This window comes from Heterocephalus glaber, unplaced genomic scaffold (genome assembly GCF_053883595.1).
Source record: "Heterocephalus glaber isolate CG9 unplaced genomic scaffold, H.glaber_assembly_v1.0 deba00000613, whole genome shotgun sequence".
Classification (NCBI taxonomy): domain Eukaryota; kingdom Metazoa; phylum Chordata; class Mammalia; order Rodentia; family Bathyergidae; genus Heterocephalus; species Heterocephalus glaber.
Window position 1 is genome coordinate 3,788,601 of NW_028258152.1, and position 27,530 is coordinate 3,816,130.

The 27,530-nt window shown below is 38.2% G+C and overlaps 2 protein-coding genes across 12 annotated transcripts in view; one reads left to right on the top strand and one right to left on the bottom strand.

Annotated features, from left to right (window-relative positions):
* The window catches only part of Lrba (LPS responsive beige-like anchor protein), a 711,450-nt gene that overhangs the window by 429,305 nt on the left and 254,615 nt on the right, over positions 1-27,530 (top strand). The window lies entirely within an intron of this gene.
* Positions 357-4,851, bottom strand: LOC101710930 (protein mab-21-like 2). The gene has a single exon (XM_004869167.4). The coding sequence runs from the start codon at positions 3,621-3,623 to the stop codon at positions 2,544-2,546; it is 1,080 nt and encodes a 359-aa protein (XP_004869224.1). The 5' UTR covers positions 3,624-4,851; the 3' UTR covers positions 357-2,543.

Consider the following 27,530-nt stretch of genomic DNA (forward strand, 5'->3'; position numbering starts at 1 on the left):
TTGTTCTCAAAATTAAAATCTCTGCCAATCCTTGAGATTAGGTTCTTTGAATCTGTTTGCTCCTTAGGGAAAAGCTATATCTTTTATTTCTGTCTGATCTTCTTCTGTAGCATCATTAAATAATTTTCTCTGTGTTGCTTGTGAAATATGGAATTATGTAGCTTAATCATAGAAATCATTTTGTATAACAGTATCCTACTTAATGTCTCATAAATGAAAGCTCTTGCCAGTTCATATTTAAAGTTCTTTTCCAGCCAATTATTGGAATAATTTTTTATTTTGTATAGACATCGATGCTTTAAGGTATTTTGTAAATAACATTTTGCTGCTGCAGTGCCCCCCCCCCCCCGCCATTACGTAAGCAGGAAGAAAGATACTGAATTTGGGCTGAATTTGGGCTATTTTTGTTTTTTCTTATCAAGACCTAACTTTCTTCATGGATTAGTTGGAGAAAGTTTCTAATGCTGTAAATACTTTTTTGATTGAAAGAATGGTCATTTTAAGATAGCATTTTTATCTTTTATACTAAATATTGTGCCCTTATATTATTTCATGCAAGTACCCACTGCTTGCTTTGGAAATGTTCTTAAAATTCAGACCACATTTTCCCCAGAGAGTAAATTTGTTTTATTATTTTTAAAATGAGTGTTCTGAATTAGTGAGTTTGTTTTATATTTACAGGAAGAGAGGCAAGAAAAATACATAGATATAATATACATTGAAAGGGTGGGGATGATTTGAGAACTGATAAGACTAAAGTTTATGTTTTGAACACAACACTACTTTACCAGAGAATTTTTACCAGGAAACCATTCAGCATAAGCCTCCTCCATCAAGTGAGCAGGCTCAGACCCCTGGGTAGCTCTGCTGTGTCTCATCCCTGCCTGCTGTCCTGAAGCTCACCCTCCACTCGAACCTCCACACAACTTCTCATCTGAACACTCCCTTTTAGAATGTTTTTCTCCACACCTCTCATTTATAGGTTTTTTAAAAAACTAGGCTAATTCCAAAATACAATTTATATATTAAAGATAACATCTGCCATATTCTGTACCTGTGCCTCACATGAGCAAGGCTCATGAGGTATATATTTCCTTCCAGCATAAAGACAAACCAGCTCTTTTAGGGTACTTTCATTTTTATTATTTTATATTCCAAACAGTTATTTCCTTGAGTTAAAAAGAAACCTTTGTCAAAAAAGTTGAAACACAGAAATGAGTTAATTGGATTGTTACCTTAGAAAAGCAGAAAAAGAAGGATGAGAGAAGGAGGGTACTTTTTCTATTAGTAATTCTTGGAACAGATTTTCTGTGGTCATAAAAATGGTATCAAAACCTTCTTTGTTTGAGGTGTCTGTAAGCAGTTTCTTGAAATGTGATCAAAATGATCATAGGTGCAGCATTAATCATTAAGCCCTTGAAAAACTGAAGTAATTTATAAATGCAAATTGTTTCTATTACTAGTTGCTAGAGGAGAGGGTTATTGCTGTACCAATTTTATCTTTCAAAGTGACTGATTTAGTTAAAATATTACTCAAAGCTTGAAGAAGACAGGTGATTGAAGGTGAAATACCAACTTCTTTATTCAAAAAAGATCCTTAAAATGTTCCTTTGTGTTGGATTTTTTTTAAATTATGGCATAAAAAGTAAATCATAATTTTTTTGTGAAAATTTTTATTTTAAAAATTAGGGTGAAATTGTTCTTCCATATGGTTTTCTTTTTACAGCTATGAAATGTTAATCTTAAAATCTACAGAACAAATATCCATGTAATTGAGTAAAATTAATATTGTGTTTTCTAAGGATTTTGGTGGGAATTTATGCAATTAATTCTTCAAAATGCGCTGAATTTTAAATGTTGTGAGTCATAGTTCATGAAGCTTCTTGCATTTAGTTCTGAAGTTCATGTCTTTTATATTGTGAATTAAAAGAAGTGATCTCACCTGCCTTCATTTAAGAACAATCCGCAGCAGCCAGTGCAATGTAAAGTCGCATTTTTATTACTGTTTTCAACAAGACGTCTTAGGGAGAGGGGTAGAGGTGCGAGGGGGCACAGTCTGACATTGGCACTGAGATACATTTAACATCAGTAAAACTTTTTTAAAAGAGAAATTTTACATATAGTTAAATAAATTTTTCACTTGGTGACAACATTCAGGCAACCAAAAAAAACTAGGGGTGGGGGAGATAACGAACATGGGGTGAAGGAGGGACGGGGATAAAGAAGGAAAGGGGGAGACTACTACACATTGATTTGAAAATGTACCTTGGGTTTCATTTTGTGATGGCAAAGCCCGATTGCTTCTTTTGTGTGACCTTTTAAATTCACATTGTTTTGAAGAAAACGATCACTTTTGTGCAAGAACGTGATTTTTTTGGTTGGTCTGCTCTCCTTGGTTTGCTTCTTAGTTAGCGAGGTCTGCTGCCCGATCCCTCTTGCTCCAGGTGACTCACGGAAAAGTTTGCGTCCCAAGTTTCCGCCGTTGGTCGCTGAGCGGTGCGTTGTGTGTGAGAGAGCACGCTTTTCAAGCCGTCCGCAGCGCCCTATAGTTTGTCCAGGCTTTTGGGATTGGTGAGGATTTCCCTGGCCAGCCTCCAGGTCTGCTTGGCAGCGCTCTCCAGGGCCGAGTGGGGCTTGCCCTGGAAGAGGTCGAGGTTGGGCAGAAAGTAGTGCGGGCAGCGGCGGCACTGCAGGCAAGAGATGAGCTGCAGCAGGATGCCATTGAGCCGGTCGCCCAGGCACGCCTCGTCCCAGTCCGTTTCCCGCGGGTGTTTCTCGCACTCGTAGAGCAGCAGGGTCTTCATGTGGTAGTTATTGAGGGGCTGGCCCGGCAGCTCCAGGTGGCGGTCTCGCAGCGTCTTCAGCACCGAGAGACACTTGTTTCGGCAGCCGCCCATCAGCAGGCGGTTCTCCGCCTCCCCGAACTGCAGCACCCAGGCGTCGCTCTCCGCCGAGCTCTGCTTGCCGGTCAGAGAGTAGCACTCCTTGGAGAGCAAGTTGAACCCTTCGGCCTTGACCTCCGCCACCCGATTGGGGCCGGGCCAGGGGATGTGGGGCATGGGCCACTGAGCCGCGCTGCGAGGCCAGATCCCCGTGCACTTGAACGCCGGCGTAATTTGCACCACGTAGCGCTCCCTGATGCGCAGCTTGACCTCGCTGGTGTCCGCGATCATCTTGACCACGTCCCTGTAGCTGCACTTGTCCACCGCCTGGGCCACCAGTGTCTGGAAGCGCGAGCGGATCTTGCGCGCAGAGAGGTAGCCGGACGCCGTGATGAACTCGACCCAGAGGGACATGCTCCGCTTCCGCCCGTCGCTTAGCTTGAGCACCGCGCAGCCGGGCAGCGAGCCGTCGTCCACGAAGTTGAAGACGCCCATCTGGTTGAGGTAGAGCACCACCTCGAATTCGGTGGGCGAGATGACCTCGAGCCCCTCATAGCGGGCGTCGATCTCGCTGAGGGAGCTGATGAAGCGGGGCTCCTGCACCTCCACCTCCTTGAGCACGTCCGAGACCACCTTGCAGACCTCCCGGATGGTCTTGGCGATGGCCGCCTTGCGCGCCTGGCAGCGCTCCGTGTAGTATTTATTGAGCTGGTAAACCAGCTTGGCCTGGGCGGCGATCATGTTGGGGCACAGGTCCGGGCTGTACACCGGCGTCTCGCAGTAAGCTGAGGGATCCAAGGCTCCCGCGCTGGTGGTGGCCCTGCGGCTTTGCGAAGAGGCGGTGCGCTCCCCCAAGCCCCACTTCGATCCCCACCTGGGCTGCCGGCCGGTTTGTAGCCGGCCCGCCTGCTCTTTTCCCGCGCTGGAGACCCGCAGAAAAGTAGAAGGTGATTTTTTTTTGAGGGGGGAAACCCTGCTGGGACTTGGGGGAGGGGGTTCTCTTCTATAAGTAAAATAAAGACAACCCTGTGCGGGAGAGTGAGGGGAGGGGTGCGGCGAGAGAGAAAAATGCAAGTTACCAAGAGCTTCAGGCTTAGATGTCTGCCGCCCAGATTGTCCAGATATCTGGAGATGAAGTCTTTTAAGTACCAAAGTAAATTTAAAAATAAGAGCAAAGCATTCGGCGGTTCATTCTTAAAACTTCTCTCCCGCGCTGGTAGGCCTTCTCCGCCTGGTCTAGGTGACGGGTCCTCCGCGCCGCCCCAGCGGGGAATCGGGCTGCCGCCGGGTCCGCCGCACTCGAGGTTTGCGGGCGTCCCGCGGGCTCCGCGCGCTCTTCTCCTCCGGTGGTCGCCTCGTCGCAGTTTTTCTCTTTTCCTACTGGAGGCGTTGTTTGGATTGGGTTGGTGTATTCCTAGTGGGTCCTTCTTGTCTTTCTCTAGGTGCAAACCTCTGGAAGTTGTTTGATACTCATTTCTGCTTCGTAATTTATACCTCTGGCCCTCACAAAATCTATTTTAGTGTGACGAAGTCCTTGCTTGCGTTGCATCTGGCGTGTAGTTAAAACGATCCAGGGTTTTTCCTCTCCCCCAGGTTGCTTGTGCAGATTCCACTTTGAGTCGACTCTCTCCCTCCCTCCTGTCCCCCTCCCCCTCCGACGATCTCTGCTCTCTCTGCTCTGTCTCTCTGTCTCTGCCTCTGCCTCCCTCTCTCTCTCCCTCCCTCCCTCTGCCTCCCTCTGCCTCTCTCTGCCTTCCTCCCTCCCTCTCTGCCTCTCTCCCTCTCTCTCAGCCTCTCTCTCTCTCTCTCTCTCTCTCTCTCTCTCTCTCTCTCTGCCTCTCTCTCCCTCGCTGTTTCCTGGAGTTATTTAGTTTATGAATGGTCCCACGGCCATCACGAGGGGGTGGAGCTTCGGTTCCTACAATCCCCATCCGAGCTGTCAGTGCTCTGGCCAATCCGAGAGAGAAGACAGGCACGCTTGGCGGACGGTAGCAGCCACTTGATAAGAAAGGGGGCAAAGAGAGAAGTAAGAAGGTAGGGGGAGATAGTAGAAGTCAAATGCTCGCACACATTTTACAGCCCCACTTCATCTTCTCTTTATCAGTTGCAGAGAAGAAAAGGAGAGTCTCTCTAGAAGAGATTCTCCTGGAAATGGCTGGAATAACGCGAGGGAGAGTAGCAGTGGTTCAGAAAGGTTCACTTTTTTTTCCCCCAATTCTCTCAACATTGCAGGAAAAGGTGCAGACTCGGACAAAATTACTTTGGCTGGAAGGCACACGGGAGGAGGGAGGGGAACTTGGGAAAGGACCTAATTTTTGTAGGTCTTTTCTTCTAGTAAAAGTCTTTGCCTCTTCTCCCTTCCCATTGTTGCTAAGAGCCAGAGCTGTGGCCGCGTGCTCCAGGGTGTGGGGGTGGATATGGGGGTGTGTGTGGCCATAAATCCGTTGTCAGTCATTTCCATATGCTGTGGAAAAACGGGGCAGGACCATAACTAGTCCAAGCACATTGTTTGGTAACTATTTCATAATTAAATTCTAATGTATTTTATGTCATTATTTTATCATTACAAGAATTAACCAGTTAGAGAGAAAATATGTCCTGAGAAATAGTGCAAATTTATATGGTGGAATTTGGCAGGATATACTTGTAAGTTAAATAACCTTGTAGAATTGCACCAAACTAAATAATGAAGGGAAGTGAATGTGAGCCTGAATTAAAGTTTTCTTAATATATTTATGTAGGTTTAATTTGAACATTGTCAGGAAGTATAGTTTCATTTGTAAAATGACTTTATTTTCATGATTGACTTGCTTCTAAAAAACTTGACTGCTACAGAAATCTATAACTATCCTGTTATTGATTATACAGATGGCTTCACTCCTCCTTTGGCATTTCAGTGGAAGCGTGCATGTGCCTTTATTAATGTAGGTATTATTCTTGACAGGCTGTACTTGTCATAGCCTTACAGAACTTTTGGATGAGACAAAGCTGTAACATTGTTTCTGATTTGCTTACTATTGAAACTTTATCTTTGAACCCAAGGTGTATGGATCTGAGTCGTTCTAAGAGATTCAAGTAGATGGGGTAGGTTTTAGTTTGCTTTGGGAGATAATATACCAAACTTGGGTTATGTAGTAAAAATAAAAATCTATGAAGCCATTTAGGCAGACCCTTCCTTTTGCAAAACGCTGTAATGTGGCTTTTACAGAATCCCTTAGAAGTACTCGATTTGCCTTCTTAAACTCCTACCACGTGAACCTGAATTCAGCTGCATAGGGAAAGTTAATTTCTCTCCATCTTCTTGGTGTCAAACACCTGGAGCTCCTGGACCTGTCTCAGTCTGGGTGCGATCCGCTGGTGGGTTGTCACCCTCTTCTCCAAAGCCCCTTTCTAGAGAATATATGCGGGTTTTTTTCTTTTTATAATCAAGCCGGATTTATTGCTAAGGATTGATCTTTAGTGGTGAGGACTTGGGAAGGACAGTTGTAAGTAAGCTACGGGAAAACTGCGGAACTCAGAAGCGGGTTCCTCCGCTACTCGGAGTGGCGGACTTGGGCGCGCGCGGCGCGTAAGGTTTGCGCGTGGGGCAGCCGCTCCGGTGGGAGGCCGCTGGGGGGCGGGGGGCGCTTGGCAGCAGTAGTTGGGTGACTGGAGAGAGAGGATCTGATCAACTTTTCCCCGAGGCAGGTTTTGGGCAGAGACTGGTGGCAGGGCCGGAGGGCGCGGAGCCGACCCTTCCCATCTTCTCAGTGGCAGCGTCTTCGCCGCCCCTGCTTTTCGAGTGGCCCGGGACGCACCCGGGAGCGAGTGTTTGCAAACAGCCCCGGGCCCCCTCGCGCCGGGTCCCGATTCCCGCATTTCTCCACTGTAGCATAGAGGCTGAAAGATGATAAAACGTTACAAACGTTTTGATTTAAAAACAATTCATTACCAATTTACCCTAAGTTAGATGCTCTAGTAAATAATAAATCAGTTAAACAAAGGCGACTTTAATTTATTGCCATGGTACTAATTAGAAACATCATTCGAGCAATAAACTTAAACACTTCCAGCAAATAATGCCTGCCCCGCCCGCTGCCTCACTCCGGGCTGCCGCCGCCCGCAGCAGCTTCAGCTGCTTGCGGCTCCTCTTCCTCTGGCGGAGTAATTGAAGGGAAACGGTGTTGGAGGAGGCTGTAATTGAAGAGGCCCTGTCACCTCCGCTCTTCTGTAAGTTAGTACCAGGGTCCATCAGCAGCTCCTGGTGGTGTATTAAAACGAAGTGGCAGCTCCCTCTGCACCAGATAGTGCATTCTCTTAGAGGAGACCAAGTGAGAGAAAGAAACTTTGGAGGCTAAAAGCCACTTCAAGTCTTCAGACCGATTGATCTGTACTCTCTTGTTATAATCCGTCTCATCATACTTGAGTTAATGAGGCAAAGGCAGGGGAGCGGAATCTGATGGCCCTTGACAAATTCATTAGGGAGGCTGCGGGACATTTTATTTGACTGTTAAACATCTTGTTTGTTTGGTTTAGGCTGTGCCAACATCAACGCGCTCCTGCCCGAGCCGTGGTGCTAGGCTGCTGAGGGGCATTCCTTCCTGAAAGGGAAGGCAACGCCAGGCAGACAGCTGCATTTTTTTGGGTTTGGATTTTGGGCAGCCTAGAACCTGCAGACTCCTCTAGTCTTTCCCTCTTCCACCATCACACTAGGAACGTTTTTATAAAAATGCAGATTGTAAATAGGAGGTAGGCATATTTTTAGTTATATAAAGTGTGTGCATATTTACAGCTTTAGTCTGAAAATTTCCCAGTTTCTTTTAAAAGTTGAGTCAGATTATAGCAAGAACTGTTTTGTTTTTTTAATGCAAATTGTTTAAGGTCCAGATAAGTAGCCAGATTACTCATATTGTTTTTACTTATGATTAAATACACTTGGAATTATTAAAGTTTTTCTTTCACTGAAGCCCTTATGAGTACAGAGACTTGGAAATTTATTTATTTATTTATTTATTTACTGTACGAACTCCTGACCTTCCACTTGCAAAGCAGGTGGCAGAACCACTGAGCTAAATCCCTGGCCCTGAGACTTGGAAATTTAGAACGTAAATATACAAATATATTTTCAGAAGAAAATTGATATATTATAATGCGAGGCCTTTTATATATCAGATTGGAATCATAACTACTCAGAATGGTGCTAAAATATGTCAGTGAATGGACAGAACACTTCAAAAAGAAGATACTTGTAACTGAAGAATAATGGACAATTAGACTAGAATACTAACCTTATAATATTTTATTATAAGACAATAGAAGACTCAGTTTTTTCAAAATTGCCTTGAAATGTAGTAAATAACCTAAATGTGAAACTTTCTTATGTGAGGAACCCAGTTATATTTTCTTTTAACATAAACAGCCTCACCTTAAATGTTTTGAGAAAGTCTCGCCTTCCATTTATAGGAAATCTGTGGGAGAAAAAAGAAAACGAATGCCTTTTCTCTGTCATTTTTATACCTTCCTGCACTGCTGATGAAGCTTGAACTGGGGCAGGGAATGTATGGCTTTGAAAAGAAATGATTCAGTAGTTCATGTTGTGTTTCTCAGAAGCAAAACCAAGCTAATGGGTGAAATCACTGCTTTAGCACATCTGACACTTATAATCCTGCTTATGTTTCCAGAGAATGCAGAATCTCTAAACTGTTTTACTTTGTGCTGATTTTTACTTAGGAATATATTTACTAGATTAAACTTCAGTGCATTTTTTACTTTATCAGATTAGTGAAACTTAAAAGATATCATTTTGTTATTTGTAGGAATAATATGGAGCCTTTCCATATTCTTTCCTAAGGAGTACACAGATTTTAGATAGAATTTTGTTTTCCAGGAAACATTTTAGAGCCATTCAAGAATGATTAAATTATTTACTTTTATAAAAGCCCTTTCTGGAAGATTTATACTTTTTAGAAAACAAAGGGCTACATGTTTACCTGTATATATTTTTATCCTCAATCATTGAAGCATCTATGTGGTTGCTAAATTTTTAGTTTTTATAGTCTTCAATAACTGATATACTTGCAAAAATGCTTGTTTTTTTAAAGAGAACTTTTTTTGCCAGATTATAAATTGAAAAATAACACACTATTAAATTATCTGAATTAAAAAACTATCACAGTAAAAATAGAAAAGTAAATAGCTCAAACATGATTTGTTATTGTTTAACTAATGAAATTTATTGAAGTAATTATATGTAAGTGTATGTAAGTTTTAACTGTTGTCACCGTTACGCTCTATGTGGCTTATTAAGCGAAGGTACATTCTCCTTTGTTGTTGTTCTTATTCTGGCAAGTGAGCCCATGTTCCAAAACTCTGAAGTGTCACAGAGATTATCTGTGAGCTTTGGTGATAATTATTCTGGAATCAATCTAAAATAACCAGTAATTGAATGTTTGCTTTGAATAAGGCACTGTAGTACTTATTAGTAATTTTAAATGGTCAGGCATGCTGTTAAACAAGGTTTATTTCCTCTCTCACAAAATAGCTTTAAGAAAAAACAACTTGTAATCTTTTTGATTGGTATCCCAAGGGTATTGTTCTCATTTGAACAGTTTGAGCTTAAGATGATGTTATGTCAGATAAAGCAATAGCATTAACTTTGCATATTCAGTAAGCCGGTACTGAAAAATATATTTTTATGTACTTTGGGTGAGTTCAGTTTCATGGACATTTTAAGTTTGCTTGAAGTATTATCCTTAGATAATACTGTATATGTGATTAGTGATATTTACCCCTAATTAGACTTTTATATGTATAATCCATGTATTATTTAGAAGGGTGAAAAAGTTAAAAGTATGATACATGTTGGGTTTTCTCCCCAAGTTGAATAATAACTGTATAAATGTGTACTATATTAAATTATATATAATTTGATTTTCCCAAAATGTACAGTGAGAGAGTAAGAAACTTATGCTGAGAAAAGTGGAAGTAAGGAAGCTTTTAGCCTTAATGAAAAGTAAATATAATCGTATTGCTGAGCTAGGGCATGCAAGTTTATGAGTATTCAAGTTAATGTAGTGAGTATTTTTCAAAAAGTATTTCATTGAACTTGTTATATTCTCATTTATGCTGGTATATGTCATTTGGCATTACCAAGAAATATTTTTTTCTTGTACGTATGTTTGCACTGTAGAGATCACATTCTTTCTATTTCCACATAATAGTAGTTCTAAAAAGTTAGAATAAGGTTCTTTCCTTATGTATTTTCCTTTTCCTTCCTTTAATTTTTTTAAAACAATTTGAACTTATTAATGTGCTATGAGATAAATACTAAAATTTGTCTGCCAAATAACTTTAGCTGTCATAACTTCTGGCTTTCACTATAATCTTCAGGTGAAAGGGTACATTTAGTGGAGCCAACTCTTAATTATTTAAAGGATGATTGTATAATACATGGATTATTCTTTGTGACACTTGTACCCAGAGAACCAAATTTTGCCTGTCTTTAACTTACGGAGGATCAACAGGGAAACCAGTATTAATCCATTCTGGATTTATTGCTAAAGAAAGTCAAAATTGACTTGTTGTTTTAAAGAGATGTGATACCCTTTGTTGACCAAGACAATACTTTTGACTTGTATCACGTGCAGTGTGGTTCTTGGGATCTTAGTCATCCTCATGTGAATCTCTGCCATTGCTTGAGACCAGTGCAAAACATCGATGAAACAGATGAACGAGGTTAGCGATAGAGAGTGTGCCCATATTGAGCTATACATATTTCAAAATATAAGGCTTGAAACTATGCTCTAGTTTTTTCAGATTATATGAGAGGCTTTTAAAAAAAATTTTTGTTTTTTAGGCCAATGTCTAGCTATGCAGTTTAAGCTGGCCTTGAACTCATTATGTAGAGCAGGCTGGCCTTGAACTTAGAGCTGTGATCCTCCTGACTCAGCCTCCTGAGTACTGGGATTACAGGCACGCACCTTCACATGTGGCAGGTCATATGACCCATTTTGTGATTCTGTGTTCAAAATTATTGGTTAAATGTATTCTCTGAGTAGATGTTAGTTATATGTTAGGAAAAGCAACCATTTAAAATATCTTAGTGTATTTTATAGTACTTTGATCTTATAAAAGGACTCCATCTGTATTATTAGTAGTAATTTGGCATCTGTCCCCTGTTACGATTATGGGAAATTTTTAGGGAATGTGTATTATTCTTAATAAATATTAAGAATCTAGCCTGTTCCTTTTTTCAAACATTATGAATTAGAGTAAAGGTAATGTGCAGAGAGGGTTTCTTTGATTTCCTTGTAGTGGTTAAACAACAACAAAACTCCTTTATTGACTGTAATCTGTGTATAAATGACATCTTAGTATAAATGAAATAATATTTGATGATCTAAGGAATGGAAACTTCTCTTTTAACCATCTGAAATAAAGCTAGGATATAAAACAGCTGCTTGGCCCATGGATATTAAGATTTCTTCCAGTCTGTTTCTTTTTGAATTTTCTGTTCTATCTTCCCTTATCTTTGGATCCTAAAAAGTCATTCTCTTATTTTCTAACTGGATTTGTCTGTAGACAAAATCTAAGGTTTAAATCAATCTAGATAGAGTAGAAAATCTTTGATCTATGGCTATGACTGTTTTCAAGTGATTTGTTTGCTGGGACTGGACGCTATCCATGCTCTTTCACTCTGCTATCAGCTAGGTACGTGCCAAGGACCTGCAGGCTACCAGATGCACAGTTAATCATTATATTGGGTCAGTAAAGGGCTCCAGCCAGACTCACCTAGGTCTTCTATTTCGAATAGTTACTTGTTTGGTAAATGTTTGGTTAAGTGTTCTCCAAATTATCCAGCCTTTTCTGTAAATGAAAACTTTCTACAAAGTATAGTATCTATTTAAAATAAATGATATAAATCTGTCCTTTTTAAAAAAATATATATAAAATTGTTCCTGTCCTGCAACTTATCCAGATAGATAAAGGGAGGCAGTGCAAGAGTATCAGCAGAGAATATCAACCTAGGAAATAAAAAGCCCTGAATTCTTGTCCTGGCTTGGCTAGCTAGGCTGTTGTGGTCAAGGCATTGTGTTTGTGCATCATTTTCTCAGTTACTAAATGAAGGGTTTGGACTAGGTGAGCTCTTGTCTTTCTCCTGGATACAATAGTCTAAACCTTTAGTTTTTTTTTTTTTCTCACCATAGGATCACTGTAGTTGTTGGCATCTTTATTAGCCTATTTCATTAGAAATCCTTCTGTGAAAGTTTAACCTTCCAGTGCTGCTCTAACACAGCTATGTGAAAGTATTTAATATGAAAAAAATCATAAATAAGAGTAAACTTAAATATAGTTTTAGATTTAAGCCAAAAATTACATGCTGTATTTTGGAAACAGTTGTGAAAGACAACAAAGTAATAACTTGGAAGAAATTCTCAGAATACACTAATTATTGATAGGACTTGGATCATAATTTTATTGAAAAAACATTTGTATATTTATTACTATATCTGTGCTTATGTCTGTCCATCTCTCTGCCTGAAGAATGTGAACAAGGTTAGCAAATTAGCTTTGCTTTCCAAAAATGTTGAACAGACTATCAATGTTTTGGATATTTTCATAAAGATTAAATATTCTGTAAATATTAGTTCTTGAAACCGAAGAAAGCTGAAATTTACAATTCACTTTAAAAATGGCTAATCTTCTCCTTAGAGAAATTCTGTTGGTCTAAGCAGCTATGATATTACCCAGTTCATATTATATTAAAAGATAGATCCAAGCCGGGAAATGGTTCTCAAAACATGAGTCACTAAAGAAAGTTTTACATTACTTTCTCATGCTTTTCACTTGTTTTCATCAGAACTTGCATTGCACTTTCATCAGAAGATCTGACAAGCATAAGAGTGTTAACATCTTTTATTTTACAGATGTTCTTAGTTTTCTCTCAAACTGTAAAAGATGCTGTATCAGAGTAGCCTGGTAGGAAATAATTTCAACACCTCCTTTCACTTATGTGATAACTTATTTGTCTGAGCTCCTGGATATTTTTGGAGGAAGGGCAGTGAGCAAGAAGATAACATATTGAGATCTAATTGTTCTAATTTTGAGACATAGATCAATCAGTCTGCTGTATGATAAATTTTGTCCAAAATAGCATTTAAATCAGCATAGTTGAGTTACTTTGGCTTTGGTTAATGTTCATTGGAAGTCCCTCATCAATGCAGTTAGAAGTGCCAGGTGACCACCGAGAGAGTTGTTGATGGATACTCTGTGGGTTTGCAAAGTGCAAACCTAAAAGACCGAGAGATGAGAAATGCATTGCTATTTGTGAATTTGTTTTATCTCACTTCACTTGAAAATTTATGAGTAGCGTGGCTTAAGGGTGCTGGAGTTGTGTGTTCCAGGGCTTGCCCCTACTGATAACGCCCTTGTTGGCGTGAAAGTGCAATGCAAATTATGACAGTTACAACCTTCTGTTTTGTTTAACCTGTCAGTAGATTTCCTGGCTCAGTGCTGAGGGCAATGGTGTGTTCAGCTAGTCCATATTCACCTAAACTTAAAAGGTCAGGTTTCTACAGGCAAGCCTAGTCAAAGCCTAATTGATGAGGAGGGCAGGGAGACAGAATTTACTGTTCTGTTGGCTAGTTTCATATCGTTAGGTTGTCCTGAAAGCATCAGGCAGTCACAGCCCCTTTCATGTAAGTGCTGACCCTAGACAGGAGCTGACAATCAAAGGAGGCAGCCATAGGAACCAGTGCAAGTAGGCTATTGATTTTTCAGTTAGGTCTAAGTAGTTTGTAGTATGGGTAATGGGTGACAGAGGCAGGTATGTCATTATCAATGAGCTCCAGAACAGTAGCAACAACCCCTCCTCATATTTCCTTCAGCACTGACAGTATGCATCCAGAGGCAGTCAATAAATTGCCCACCCTTTAACTGACAAGTGACTTGGAGGTTTAGGTTTGAGGGGTAGAAGTTATAGAGCTAAACTTCTCTACTTGAATTGTGCTAGATCTAGCAACGGAGTCAGTAATTATGACTTTTGAAATTTTGATTTGGCTAGTTCTGTGCATCTCTGAAAGGCAAAAGTTAATTTTTGAGTATGTTTACTTAAAGATGGAAATGAGCCAATTATTTGTAAACATAACTCTAAAATGTTTATGGTAGGTTACTATGATATGGTTTTGCTTTTATTTTAAGCTAGTTCTTTATTTAATCTTAGATATCCCTGTTATAAAATTTAAGTCACTAGAAATTGCCTCTCAAAATCCATTTAAATTTCTACTCTCCTCTAAAATGTTTTAACTGCAGACCAATGTTAGGTAGAGGGGAAAACTTGAACCTTTTGTAAATGTAGCTAAACAGTTGCTATTTGACCTTTAAATTTATATTATTTTTCATAGTAAAATAATAAGGAATAGGGAGATCATTTAATGATTAAAGCCTGATAAATTATGGTTACTTCTGAGTTTAAAAAGAAGTGTGGGTGATTTTTGCCTTAAAAACATTTCATATGGATATTTACATTTAAAGATATAATTTATGTTCATGGGAACAACAAAGTGTAACAGGTTTTGACTAAAAGTATACTTGTACTAAAAGGGATTAAAAATAATTTTGAGATATTTTTAAATTTAAACCAATCTCTAATTTGTTACAGTACTTAAGTAATATAAAAAGATGATAATATTTATAAGTAGAAATGGGAGTTTGGGTTGTACCAGGATCTTTGCAAACCATCATATGCTTACATTTTTTTTTTTTTTAGCAAACTTTAAACAAATTGAAATAAAACAGAAAAGTAAATGTTTTTTGAAACTTCCTTAAATAACATCGTTATGATACCTTGTTTAACACTGTGATATTGTACAGAACCAGAGTTTAAGTTTGTAGTGTCATCTCATCTAGCTGTGCAGTATCCTGCATGGCCACATGAATCATTTCCATTTGTCCAATGGATCTACAAAGCCCTTAAAAAAATCTAGCATGTTAGCTCAGAGGAAAAGAATAGATATTTAAGTATTTTCTTATTGTAGTAACACGTCTGCGTGAACACTCCTGTCTAGAGAATACAAATTTGAAATCTAGCAAAAAGTGACTTGAATGTTGCTATTTTAAAGAAGTTGGGATTATGTAATTAATATTTAGGGAGGTCTTATTCAAATCCCTTAGTACACTTTGAGGTTATTCTTAAAGAAAGATTCCTTTAAAGATTGTTGGGTTTGTTCCTGCTGTTCATTAGTCATGGACTTAACCTGTATTTTTTATTGGATTAAGTAAGATTTAACCTGAGAATTTTGCAACCTCTATATCACTAGGTTTATGGTAGGTCTAGCTTCTTTTACTTCATTTGTAATCATTCCATGAATACATTGTTTTTTCAAGTATGAAAAAAAAAAGCTGTGGAAAGGGAACAAATTAAATTTTCATGAAAGAAAATCCTAATCAGCAGTGACAGTGTAAGAGAAAGATGATTGCCACTTGGTCATTGTGGAGAGGCACTTAGATTTGGTGTCAGTGCTTCTGTTAATGATGACTAATGTCTTTCTTGGAGCAAGTGCTCAGACATACTGCTACAGTATGGAGAGACTGCTCAGCAGTAGACACCAGGAAGCAAAGGCATTAGGTGCCCTAAAACAAAGACTTTAACACAATCAATTTGGCAGACTCTATTGTTAGAAAAATGAAAACACAATTCTATGCCATTTAACCACAGATTATAAACATTTTATTTCTAGTACTAACAGCTATTATTTTTAGCTTAAAGTGTGAATATAACAAAGAATATTAGTAACCCATGGTGTTTGTTTTTTTTTTGGTCACTTGTAGAAATGGGCATATATGTTGCACTGCACAAAATCATTTGTGTTAAAGTTTTAAAAAGAAGCAAACTTATAGCAGATTTTTTTTGCAGGACATTGCTATAGTCCAAACAAATGCTTTATAGTTACAAACGGAGAATGAATGACTCAAAAGATCTTTTCAGATCTTTTAATCTTAAATATATTGCTTACAAAAAGAAGATGACATGTGTTATTTCTTCAGCTTTTCCCTAAAGTGTAAGACCTTTCAGAAGGGCATTTGCAATGCTTGTCATATTTTTTCATATACATCTTATTGGGCTGACATGTCTCGAGAACCATGAGAACACAGATGTCATTGCATTCAGACAACACTAATTACTCTGGGATCTTTGCAGCCTCAGTGCCTGTGTGTAACTGTCGATTATGATTGTTCATGCAGCCTACAGTGGGGACACTTTGCACATGAAAATACAGAGACAAAAACATAGCGAGACAGGCCTTTTAGTTCCCTATTGTTCTTCAAAAGAACTTGAGAGAAGAAAATTCCTGACACATCAGTTTTATTCAGTATTTTACATTTGAACCATGTTTTGGCAACATTTTCTTTTCTGAAGTAAGTGTGTTATGCCCTAGTGTTCAGTGAAATCTATTATCCATCTGTTCTTTAACCTTCTTTGAGCAGTCTTCTACATTACTTTGTCTTCAGGCTTCATGGGAAATTTCTTTATGTAGCTTATAGTTTGAGAGAAACACTAATTGTGGTATGAGTCCTTAGAAAGTGACAGTGCAAAACAATAAATATGTATGATGTGTTCTTCTGGTGTGCGATTTAATGTTTAATGAGAAGCTGCTGCAAATATGGTTAGTCTCAATTTAGATAAGTGCAGTCATCTTATGCTTTTAACACAGGTCAGTTCTTTTCTTTGTTTAATTTTCTCTAACATTCTGGATTTTATTTGAAGATTCATGGTATTTAGGTGGCTTTATCATAGCAGAGGTCAAACAGTGGTCAGATTTGGGCCCTCACTAGTCAAGATGAAGACCAAATACACGTTTTGATAAAAAAGCATAATCCATGTTAATTACCGATTGGAAAATAAAAAGCTCCAATAATGTAACTTCATATGCTGATGAAGCAGAATCGAAGCAGCTTGATCAAAGATGTATGACGAGATAAAACTGCAGTCTCTGCTGTACAGTTATAGTAATTATGACTAATGAACCATCCCGTCTGGATGAAATGGCATGCCCACAGGGACTGTGTCCAATCAGTTGTGACTTAGGCAAGCTGAACGCACTGTCAATGGGGCACCAGCTTGTGAGTCATAAGAAGTACACGCTCGATTATCAACATCACTTTTGTTTGGGCAAGTGAAATGATAGGAAGTTATCTAAATTTGTTAAGTGTAGAATTAGTTCTTCCCTCTTTTTATATTTTTGTTTAAAATTAAACACATACTTATTATGGCCTGTGTTTTACCTCTTGTCTGTTGTGCATACTTAGGTCACTATGCTAACATAATTCTGTGACTAACTGCTTGATCTGTTGTTCTGCTTGTGCAGACTCCCTTTTTAGGGCTGTTGTTTACTTTGCTCAGGGTATGTTATTCACTAACCAGGGACTGGCAAGATGTTTCTAACAGTAGTAACAGCATATATTAAACCATGTGTAATGCTGTATCAAGTGATTTACCCGTTATTAAATCAAACATTTTTACAACAACCCCTTGAGGGAAGTGCTGTCTATATATCACTACCATTTTACAGATGGAGAAACTGAGACCTGAGAAGGCTGAGTAATTGTTCATGTTTATATGTTTTTATAAATCTCGGATTGCCTTGTGGAGGTTAGTTGTATTCTTCTGACCCAAAACTACTTTTGAATTATTCTTACTTTCCTTTTGTGTCCAATTAGAATTATTTTTTTCTGATCTGACAACTGTAATATATTTTAAAACTAAGAGCTCCTGTGCAAGTCTAAAATTACAGTTTTTCAGGTCCCTAAATGCTTTCATTTAGTATATTTTATTTGACTAGGTCTTTCAGAATGCAATTCAGCTATCATACTTCTGATACGAATAAGTTTTCAAAATATAATAAATGTATAAATTTGATGCAATCGTGCAACCATAAATTACTTTCAGTTGCAGTGAGGAAACAGTCCGTACAAAAAAGTTAAATCAGTGCTGGTAAAATGAGCTGGGTTTTCTTCTGTGATTATAGAGTCGTTATCATCAAAGTAGGTATAAGGTATAGTCCTTATCATTTGATTCCCTCCGCATGGTGCTGTGGTTTGAGGCCAGGGCCGTAGCACATGCTAGGCAAGCACCGTAGCACTAATTACATCCGCAGCCTCAGTCCTCATCTTAGTGTTCTCTTATTCCCAGTGCTGCATGCACTATCTGCCAGCTTTTCAATAAGGACTTGTGGAAGGAGGCTGAGGATAGAAGAAGGAAGGGGAACTTTTTAGTGAGCCATTAATTCAGCCATTGTGTGAAATACGTGCCTCTATTCTAATTCCCTCATTACGGTTTTACCTAGAGAAATAGAATAAAATAGGCTAGCACCATGTTACTGTACTTTAAATTTCTTTAAAATCCGCCTAGTCAACTTTGTTTCCCACTGACCGTTCAGTGAAATCTTTATCTTGCCTTGCATGTATCATGATACACTCGGTAGAGTGCGCTCTTTGAGCTGGTATTGGAGGTATCCTTAATCTCAAACAGTTCAAAATTATATGTTTTAATTCTTCTTTCCCCTGCCTTATTATCTATGTATTCATTTCCCTTTATTAATTTACTGATAGGAAGATTTATTGGCAGGCAGCACAGTATCTTACTTTGTAGCACTACATGACTATGTATCTAATACGTACTTAATAAATGTTTGTAGACAGATCAGTAAATTTGATGCCTGGCCCTTTCCAAAGATTTCTTTCTGTCACCAAGGTCAAAATTTCAATATCCAGTTTTTAGTGAAAATATTCTGCAAGCCTGTCAAGCCTCCATTGAAATGAGATGATCAGTGTATGGTGGCGTAGTGACTCTTATTCTGTGCCAGGCGCTATGGTAAGCACATTACTGTTCGTAGTCCTCTTAGCAAACTTATAATGAGTTGTATCCTATTATTGGACCTATATCTGTAGAAACCAAGGCACAGACATTAAATAACTTGTTTCATTCTAAAGCTTAAAAACAAAGCATGACTTGCAAAGATGTTGACAGTTTATTTTAAAGCTTTTATTATTTTTTTTTATTTTATCGCCTTTTTATGGATATCCTTTTGATGTCATTCTATTTTTCTTAAAATGCCCATTGTGGAGTTGTCTGTTGATTCCTTAAGTAAGTTCTGCCTTCCCATAACTTAAATGATATCCATTGTACATCTCCCCTTTCCTTGTCTTCTCAAAATACTCCAAACTTTCTTCATCCCCATTAATCTTCTGAAGAGAAGGATAGAACCGTGAAATGTCCTGACATACATGATCATATAACTCGGAGAGCTAGAGAGCTTGGACTCATGTTTTTTGTTTTTGTTTTTGAAATACATGGACAGTCAGGTAACATTATAATTATCATTTAGTTAAGTTTTAAGAAAATGGTTGCATTGTAAGCTATGTTAGGTGATTACATTAGGTCATTTCCAAAGTAACTGGTAGCAAATCATATGAAAAATACTTGAAATTTAAATCTGGTTTTAAAGTGATAGGTAGTTATGTCATGGCTGTTTATAAAGGATGGAAATGGAGTTAATAAAATGTTCCATATTTTATACTTAGGAAACACTGTGGTTTATAATGAATCTTTATACAAAACTGAAACCAATGTATTATCAAAGAGGAAGCAGTTTACCAAGTAAACTCTCAGAAACAAATTGTTATCAATTTCAAATTGTTTTTATTTCAGCTCTTACATGGAAGTTGATTGCATTTCATAAATTCTAAAATACTTTATATTTTGCAGAGTCATATCATGTATTTGGACTGTAGGTATTTATGTTCTTTCTCACTCAATAAAGGCCAGTTTAAAAATTTTGCTATGGGCAATATTGTTTGGATTGGCGAAAATATTTTGCTCTGAGTTTGGTGTCACTTATTGTTCTTTTAACTTAAGATTAAAATTACTTTATATTTTTCTCAGTAGTTTAATTGAACATGTTTAATTAGAAGGTCTGATAAGATTTTTAAATAAGATTTTAAAAAATTACAAGTTATTTAAAATCAGTCTTTATTTCATAGTGTGCTTTTATTAAATCATGTTTTATTTATTTATGTTTTCTTATATCTTTGACCCTTTCAGATATCATCAAGATGTTATAAATTAATTTTCAGAGCTCATGACAGTACCATATATGATTCTTTGACATTTCTTGTAGAAGATTTGAAATGGAAGATTTATGTAGTCTGACCATTGTTACACTGCTTAAAAGGTAACTATTTTTTTGAGATAGGGTCTTGCTATGTAGCTCAGGCTGGTTTTGAACTGATTATATAGCCCAGGTTGGCCTGAACATATGACAATCCTCCTGCCTTAGCCTCATGAGTGCTGGGATTAAAGATGTGTGCCACCATGTCCAGCTAAAAAGATACAACTTTAATTGACAAAAGATAAACTTTCTGGGTGTGGTGGCATACACCTGTAATCCCAGCCCTTGGAGGCTGAGGTATCAAGGGCTGATCAGACCCTCAGCTGCCTGTTACTGGAAATGATGGGGAATGAAAAGAAAGAGACAGAGACAATTTTCAAGATAGAAAGGGGGGAGTGGGAGGAGACCTTTCTCTAGCACACAGACTTGAATAAAACTCAGCAGTTGGCCCGCTTTTATTAGCCAGTGAGAAGCACAGGGGGAGGGGTAGTTTCATGGAACAGCAACTGTAGAGAATGAGTGGATAAGGATTAAGTTAATGAGGAATCAGATTTCCTCTACACCCAAAGGCCTGTATATTGACAACTCTCCTCAGCAGATGCTGTCTTGCTTCAGAAGTGCCGAGTTATCCGCATTCTGCCCATAGCCAGGGAATATGCAGCCTCACCAATCTTGAGACTGTGAGATCTGAATTATGTAGCCTAGTCCCTAGCACTGAGGCAGGAGGATTGCTGTGAGTTTGAGGCCAGCTGGTGCTATGTAATGATGTGGGTTCAAGGCCAGCCTGCAACTACACAGTGAGACACTATCTCAAAAACCAAAAAAACCCAAAAAACAAACAAACAAAAAACAGGTAACCTTCTCCCCAGGCTGTGATTTTACATATGTTAAATTTATAAAACTGAAGAGAATGAGCAAAAGATGAAGATTGTTAAAATACATAAATAGCTTTTGGAGTATTTCAGTTTTTTATTGTTGATACCATATTTATTCAGTGAATTTAGATATATGTAAATAGATGTATTTAGCATCATAATCTGTGACTCTTAGGTTGACTAGCTTCACTGTTTTTATTTGTTGTTGTTGCTTTTTGGTACTGGGGATCGAACTCGGGATCAAACTCAGGACCTCGTGCTTGCCAGGCAGGCACTTCGGCCACTGAGCTGCATCCCCAGCCCAGCTTTACTATATTTTAAGTCATTTTTTTGTGTTAAAGAAATAAGCTTGTATTCTGATATGTACATCTTGCACCTTGACATGGCAGTTGTCAGCTGGAATTAACAAGAGAGTAGTCATATTTAAGGATACACATATGCACACCCATAGTGCATATACTACTACTCGGCAGACTTGTGTGTGATCAGTATAAAACAGATTTCAAAGAGAACCTAACACTGCAAAATTTCATCCTTGTAGTTTTGTGATGCTAATATTTGTGAAGCTTGTTAGATTGCAAAGGTCAGTATATTTGGACTTACATTGTCATAAGGTTAAATTAATTAACTTCACAATAAGTGATTCTGGGCGGCAGAAAAGCAAGAATTGGTAAGACATAATTTTGTCATCCTGTACCTCTTAGTCTAACAATGTTTGCAACTATTTGACAGCCTTTAATGTCTTGGATGCAGATGTTTTTAAAAAATACATTATAGATTAAATATATATTATTATCTATTCTGATCCTATATATACCTTTGTTTAGTTGTTTCTGCCTTGTATAATTTTCACATCAGGAAGATAACTTATTTTTTCTCCTGTCTTTTAAACATTTGCTGAGAACATATAGGGAAAGGGTAGGGTAGATTTCACACAGGTTTCCTGTGTGTAGAGAAAACGAATATGCAGTTGCATTGACATTTAACTTAGCTGGCCATAGCAATGAATATATATATGTAACTGTATTATCATTATCTCTGCCGATCTTCTCTTCTAGTTTGCAAATAGAGTAAAAATACATAGCCTTCAACAGAAAATTTTGATGTTGAGATTGCAAATAGGGAGAGAAATATCTTTGGAAAACAACCAGTGAATACTCAGCAACAATGAAAAGAGCTGAGATGCACAGAATATTATATGCTGATTGGGAGATTTGCAGACAAGGAGAAAAGACATTGACTAGCCTTGCGCATTTAAGACAATCTTTATGAAAGTTCCAAGAGGCTTAGCAGATATGGTGTGAACAAAAATAACAGAAAAGAATTAAAGGAAGAAATTAAGAGGGGAAGAAAAGTAGAGAATGAGGGACAGACAGTGATGCTGAGGGTAGTGATGGCAGAGCCATTCACAGTATGTGAAGAGTAGGAAGGAATAGATAGAAAATATTGTAGAACATTTCTTTGTCAAACGATCACATGGAAAGTACATGATATCCTAAGGCAGTGGTGGCAAACCTATGGCACACATGGAGGAGTAGGATTTTGTTATCACTGAAAGCTCTAGAAGGTTCGCCATCACTGCCATCGCTGCATAGGTGTGGGACTCTTCTGTTTGTGTGCTTTTGTGTGTATGCTTGGAAGTAGTGATTGGTAGGTTGAAGTCAGTACAGCGGCTGATTCTTTTAATGATTCCCTACGATCTTTAAGATTATACTCACTGCATTTTATAAGACAAAAGAAAGAGTGTATTATATTAATGTTCTACTACTGCTGTTTAACAAATTACCACACATATAGTGGCTTCAACTATATGGTCGCACTGAGCCAGAATCCAGTTATTGTCAGGACTATGTTCCTTTCTAGAGGAGAATTAGTTTCCTTGCTTTTTTTTCAGTTCTACAGTTCTCTTACACACCTTGGTGTTTGGCTTCCTTCCTCTACATTCAGAGTCAGTGAGGAACATGCTGCTGCTTATAGTGCATCACTCTGGTAGTCTTCTCCAACCTTATTCTACTGTAGTGTACTCTGGTGGTTCTGTTGGGGCCACCTGCGTAATCTAAGTTTCTTTACTATAAATTAGCTGACTTGCAATCTTAATTCCACCTGAAACCTTAATTCCTGTTTGTCATGTATATGTCAGCTTTTCATCACTATAATAAAATACCTGACACAAACGACTTATGAAGAAAAGAGGAGCTCATGTTCTAGAGGTCCAAAGTCCAAACAACATAGCACAGGCTCTGTGTGTCACCTCCTGGCAGACAACAATGGCAAGAACTCATGCAGTAGTAAGTGAATATCCATCTTGACTCAAGAGCAGAGATTTGTGTGTGTGTGTGTGGGGGGGTCAGGCATGCTTCTCTTATACCAGTCTTGTAAGAAGTACCAAAGGGGTTTCAGAAGAACCATTTCATTGACTCAGTATCTTAAAAACCTCTCACCAGGCCCCACTTCTTAAATGTCCAATCACCTCCCCGTGCCACAACCCTGGAGACCAAGTCTCCAGTCACATGGTCCCTTAGGGGACACCCAAACCGTAGCACTATGTAAGATAACGTAGTCACAGTTTCTGGGAATTAAGATATGGACATCCTTGGAAGAAAGCATTATTTTGCCCATCACAGCATATCATCATGATTTAGAAACATTTTCATCTAAACAGGTTTGAAATAATATTATTAAACTGTCAGCTATTTAGAAAAAGTTCCCTCTTTATCATATTAAGAGTACTTTAAGACGTATAAAACTCAGGACATTACAATTTTCAAGAAGAATTTTGTTATAAATTGTAGCAGACATTGCTCTTTGCGCATTATTATGGTTTCAGATAGCATTTACTAATGGTAATTCTTTTAATTGTCAGTGATTCAAATTATGTCCTACTATACTATATTGATTTGGCGTTCTTAATACTTAAAGTAGGGACCCCCTGATAGAAGAGGCAAAATTTGTCTATTGATACATATGATAGTACCACCATATGTACCCAGTAAGAGGTCATTTTCCATATTGGCCAGCTAGCATTACTGACCAGTTTTCTCCCATAAAAATCTTGTTCATAGATGATATCACAAGAGAGAATGTTTGTTTCTAGAAAACACCTAAAGCCCATGCTTCTCTGATACTGGCTCAGTCTTATCACATATATGTCTTATTTATCATGTATGAGCAAAGATTGTATCCCTTTAAAACAAAACTTATTTGAATTTATCTGCTGTTACTGTTATACTCTGTTTATCATTTGGCATTGTGTCTGTCACTATGTATGTGTGTGCACACAAACGTGGATATACACACACAGACATGTTTTTCTGAACCATGTCTATACAACATACCTCTTTATCTCCAAATACTTGTTTGTTTTACCTAAGAATAAGACTGTCCTATTTATATAACCACAAGTTATCAAATTCATGAAGTTTAATTTTGATGTGTGTTTACCATTTGTATTTCAGTTTCATCGGTTAACCAAATTATGTTCTTTATAACATTTTTCCCTCCAGTTGAAAGTTAAGTCTGTGAGTAACATTAATTTCTTTAGTTTTTTTCTAATCCGAAGCACTTTGAATACCTTTCTCCTGTTCCCCTCATTTGGATATTTCTTCATGATTAAGTTCAGATTATGGATCTAGTTGGTATACACCCAGAAGCACAGATGTCCACCTGCCCTTTAATGATGATGTTAATTTTGAACAGCCAATCAAGGTGATGTCTGATATTTTCAAGGTACTTAATATTTATCCTTGGCAAATAATAAGGGATCTTTGACAAGACCATTCAAATACCTCCCTTCTTATCAAAATTTCCTCTCTGAACACCAGAATGAGTCATATGAAACTGAATTTGGATCCAAGACCTTAGATCATTCTTAGTCAAATATAAACAGAAATAGGTACATGTGGAAATAATTAATAGATGCCTGGAAAAAAGGGCTTTGTATATTTAGGTATATGTTTCTGCTCTGCCCATGGGGGTATCTCGATGTACCCAATAACAACAAATACAATAACCAGATCTTAGTTTTTAACATTATTATGACTTGTGTCTAGATGTGCCCCACCCCCAAAGCCTCATGCACTCATAGATGGGGATTTTCAGAGGTGGGTGAATCTAATGCAATGATGGCAAACCTTTCAGAACTTTCAGTGATACAAACAGCCTCAAGTGTACAATAGGTTTGCCACCACTGATCTAGGGTGTGTGAATGTGGATTAAGGGTGTGATCCTGGGATTAAGGGTGTGTGCTAATGTGCTTAGCATAGTTTTGGATGTAGATAGTCCAAGCTTCACCCTGGGTGTGGGTGGCAGCAATCACTAGACTTATAGTTTGGATGGACTATGAAGGGAAGGTAGGCTGGCTGCTGCTGCTTGTTGCTTTGCTGCCTTCTGCCTGCTACACCATGAACTGTTTCTCTTCTGCCATGCCCCTCTGCCATGCCACCCTACCTTGGAGCCAGCCAACTGTGGACTGAAACCTCTACAAGGAAATAAAACTTTCTTTGTTTAACATGTGGGTGTCAGGTATTTTGTCTTAGCAATGAGAAAAGTAACTAAGACAAACATCCTGCTCCAATAGAGGGAAGTCGGAGTTCCTTAGAGCAGTCATGGATCCTGTTGCTGAGGTAAAGAGGGTTGAAGGGAGGGCTGGGCAAGGGTGAAAAATAAGAACCAAGAGAGATTATGTAAAGGTGCAAATTTCCAATGATGAATGTCATTATATTGTATACCTAAAATGTACCAATGATTAGAATGAATAATCGATAATGCAAAATAGGAAGAAAAGGTCCAAAGGGGTAGGGGTAGTGGGAGGGGCAGGGGAAAGCAAAGAAGGGAAAGGAAAAATGCTGAGAAATGGAAAAAATGGAAATAAAGTCTCTGTAAATAGGGAAGGGTGGAGGGCATGAAGGGAGGGCTAGGAATGGGGGAAAAATAAGAACCAAGATCCATTATGTAAAGGTACAATTCCCAATGAGAAATGTAATTGTGTTGTATACCTACAATGTACCAATAAAAGAATTTAATACAAAAAAAAAAGAATATACAACGTGAGTCTAGAGCACATTGTAGTGCCAGAATATGAATGGGGAGGTGTCTGAAAAACAGAATGATGGGGTTGTGTGAAAGGGATACAAAAGCCAATGGAAAAGCTGTTAATGGTCAAAGTCAGAATATTTTAAAGAAAAAACAAAAACCTTAGTGTTGGTTTAAAACTCAGAGTATGGAATAAATATCCATTAGTCCATTATCAAAATGAGTAACAGGGAAAAAATAACAAATCTACCATACAGAAAGCTTCCAAATAATTCATGTAGATACTCCTGCCTAAAACACCACCTAACCAAGTGATCAGAGTTAATACCCTTACTAATGTCATGTTATATAGCCTGTACCTTTCCTATGACATGATCAGAATGGCAGTATTTCTCTGTGGTTTTCCTTTGCAAAGTCTATAGCCCCAGTCCAACCATTAGACAAACCTAGTTGAGGGACATTCTACAAATGTCCTGTTCTGTATTCTTCAAAGCTGCCAAGGTTACCAAGACTAGCTAAGTCTTTAAAGCTGTCACAGCCCAGAGAAGCCTAAGGAAGGCATGAAAACAAATGGTAATATGATGTCTAGGGTAGGCACATAGAATAGCAACAGGACATTGGGGAAGACCAGTAATCTGACTAAAGCATGCAGACTGTATTTTAATTCTTACTTATATTAATCTTTACAGAAATGGTTATAAAATGACCATTTTCCAGTATCAGTTGTCCTTCCATTTTTATCCACTAGTGTATACACTTTAATGTCATATTCTTCTGCCTCCTTCAGTGTATTTGTTTGTTACTGGTGTGGAATATAAATTTTTATTGTTTTCAATGGTAAATATATTATTGATTTGAATAACAAATTATGTTTGGTATTCCGGTAGTGTTCTCTTGGTTCCAGAGTTGGCCAGTGGTAAGCCTTTCAAGCTTGTTCTTAGCCCTTTTGATTCACCTCTGCATTTGCTTGAGTGCTTTCCTGGAGCAGCGAACATTCTAGGTTAATCCTGTAATTTTTTCTTCAATCCTCAAATGTAGAACTCTGAAAGGACTTGATTTCTTGCAGTGATGAAACCCAGATGTAAGTACTAGGTAAAACATAATTATTCTCTTTGATAATTGGGGCATTCCTATTTTTGGGACATATTGTTATTCGCGTCATATTTAAAGAGGTTGCTTTTTGTTTGTAAATCTTTTTTTTTTTTTTTTTTCTTTACCAGGGACCAAACTCAGGTCCTTGTGCTTGCGAGGCAGGCGGCGACACCAGTGAGCCAAGTCCCCGGCCCTGTTTGTAGATTTTGATAGTAAATCCCCTAAGGATCCCCTTAGGAAGTAGTATGCAGTTTATATACCACAACATCGGTACACTTGGTGACCACTTGCATTTGTATGCTCACAGATGTCCTTGTAAAATGTCCAAATGGCATCATGTATCTATGTATCTAAATCTTCACAGCATTTTTATAATTTGTAAGTAATGTTGTACTGGGAATCCCTGAAACGTATTATTTTATAGAGAAATTATAGTGTTAGGTAAATTTAAGGGAGAAGTCAGAAGTAAAATTTTAAGTAAATACAGAGGCTAATAAACTTCA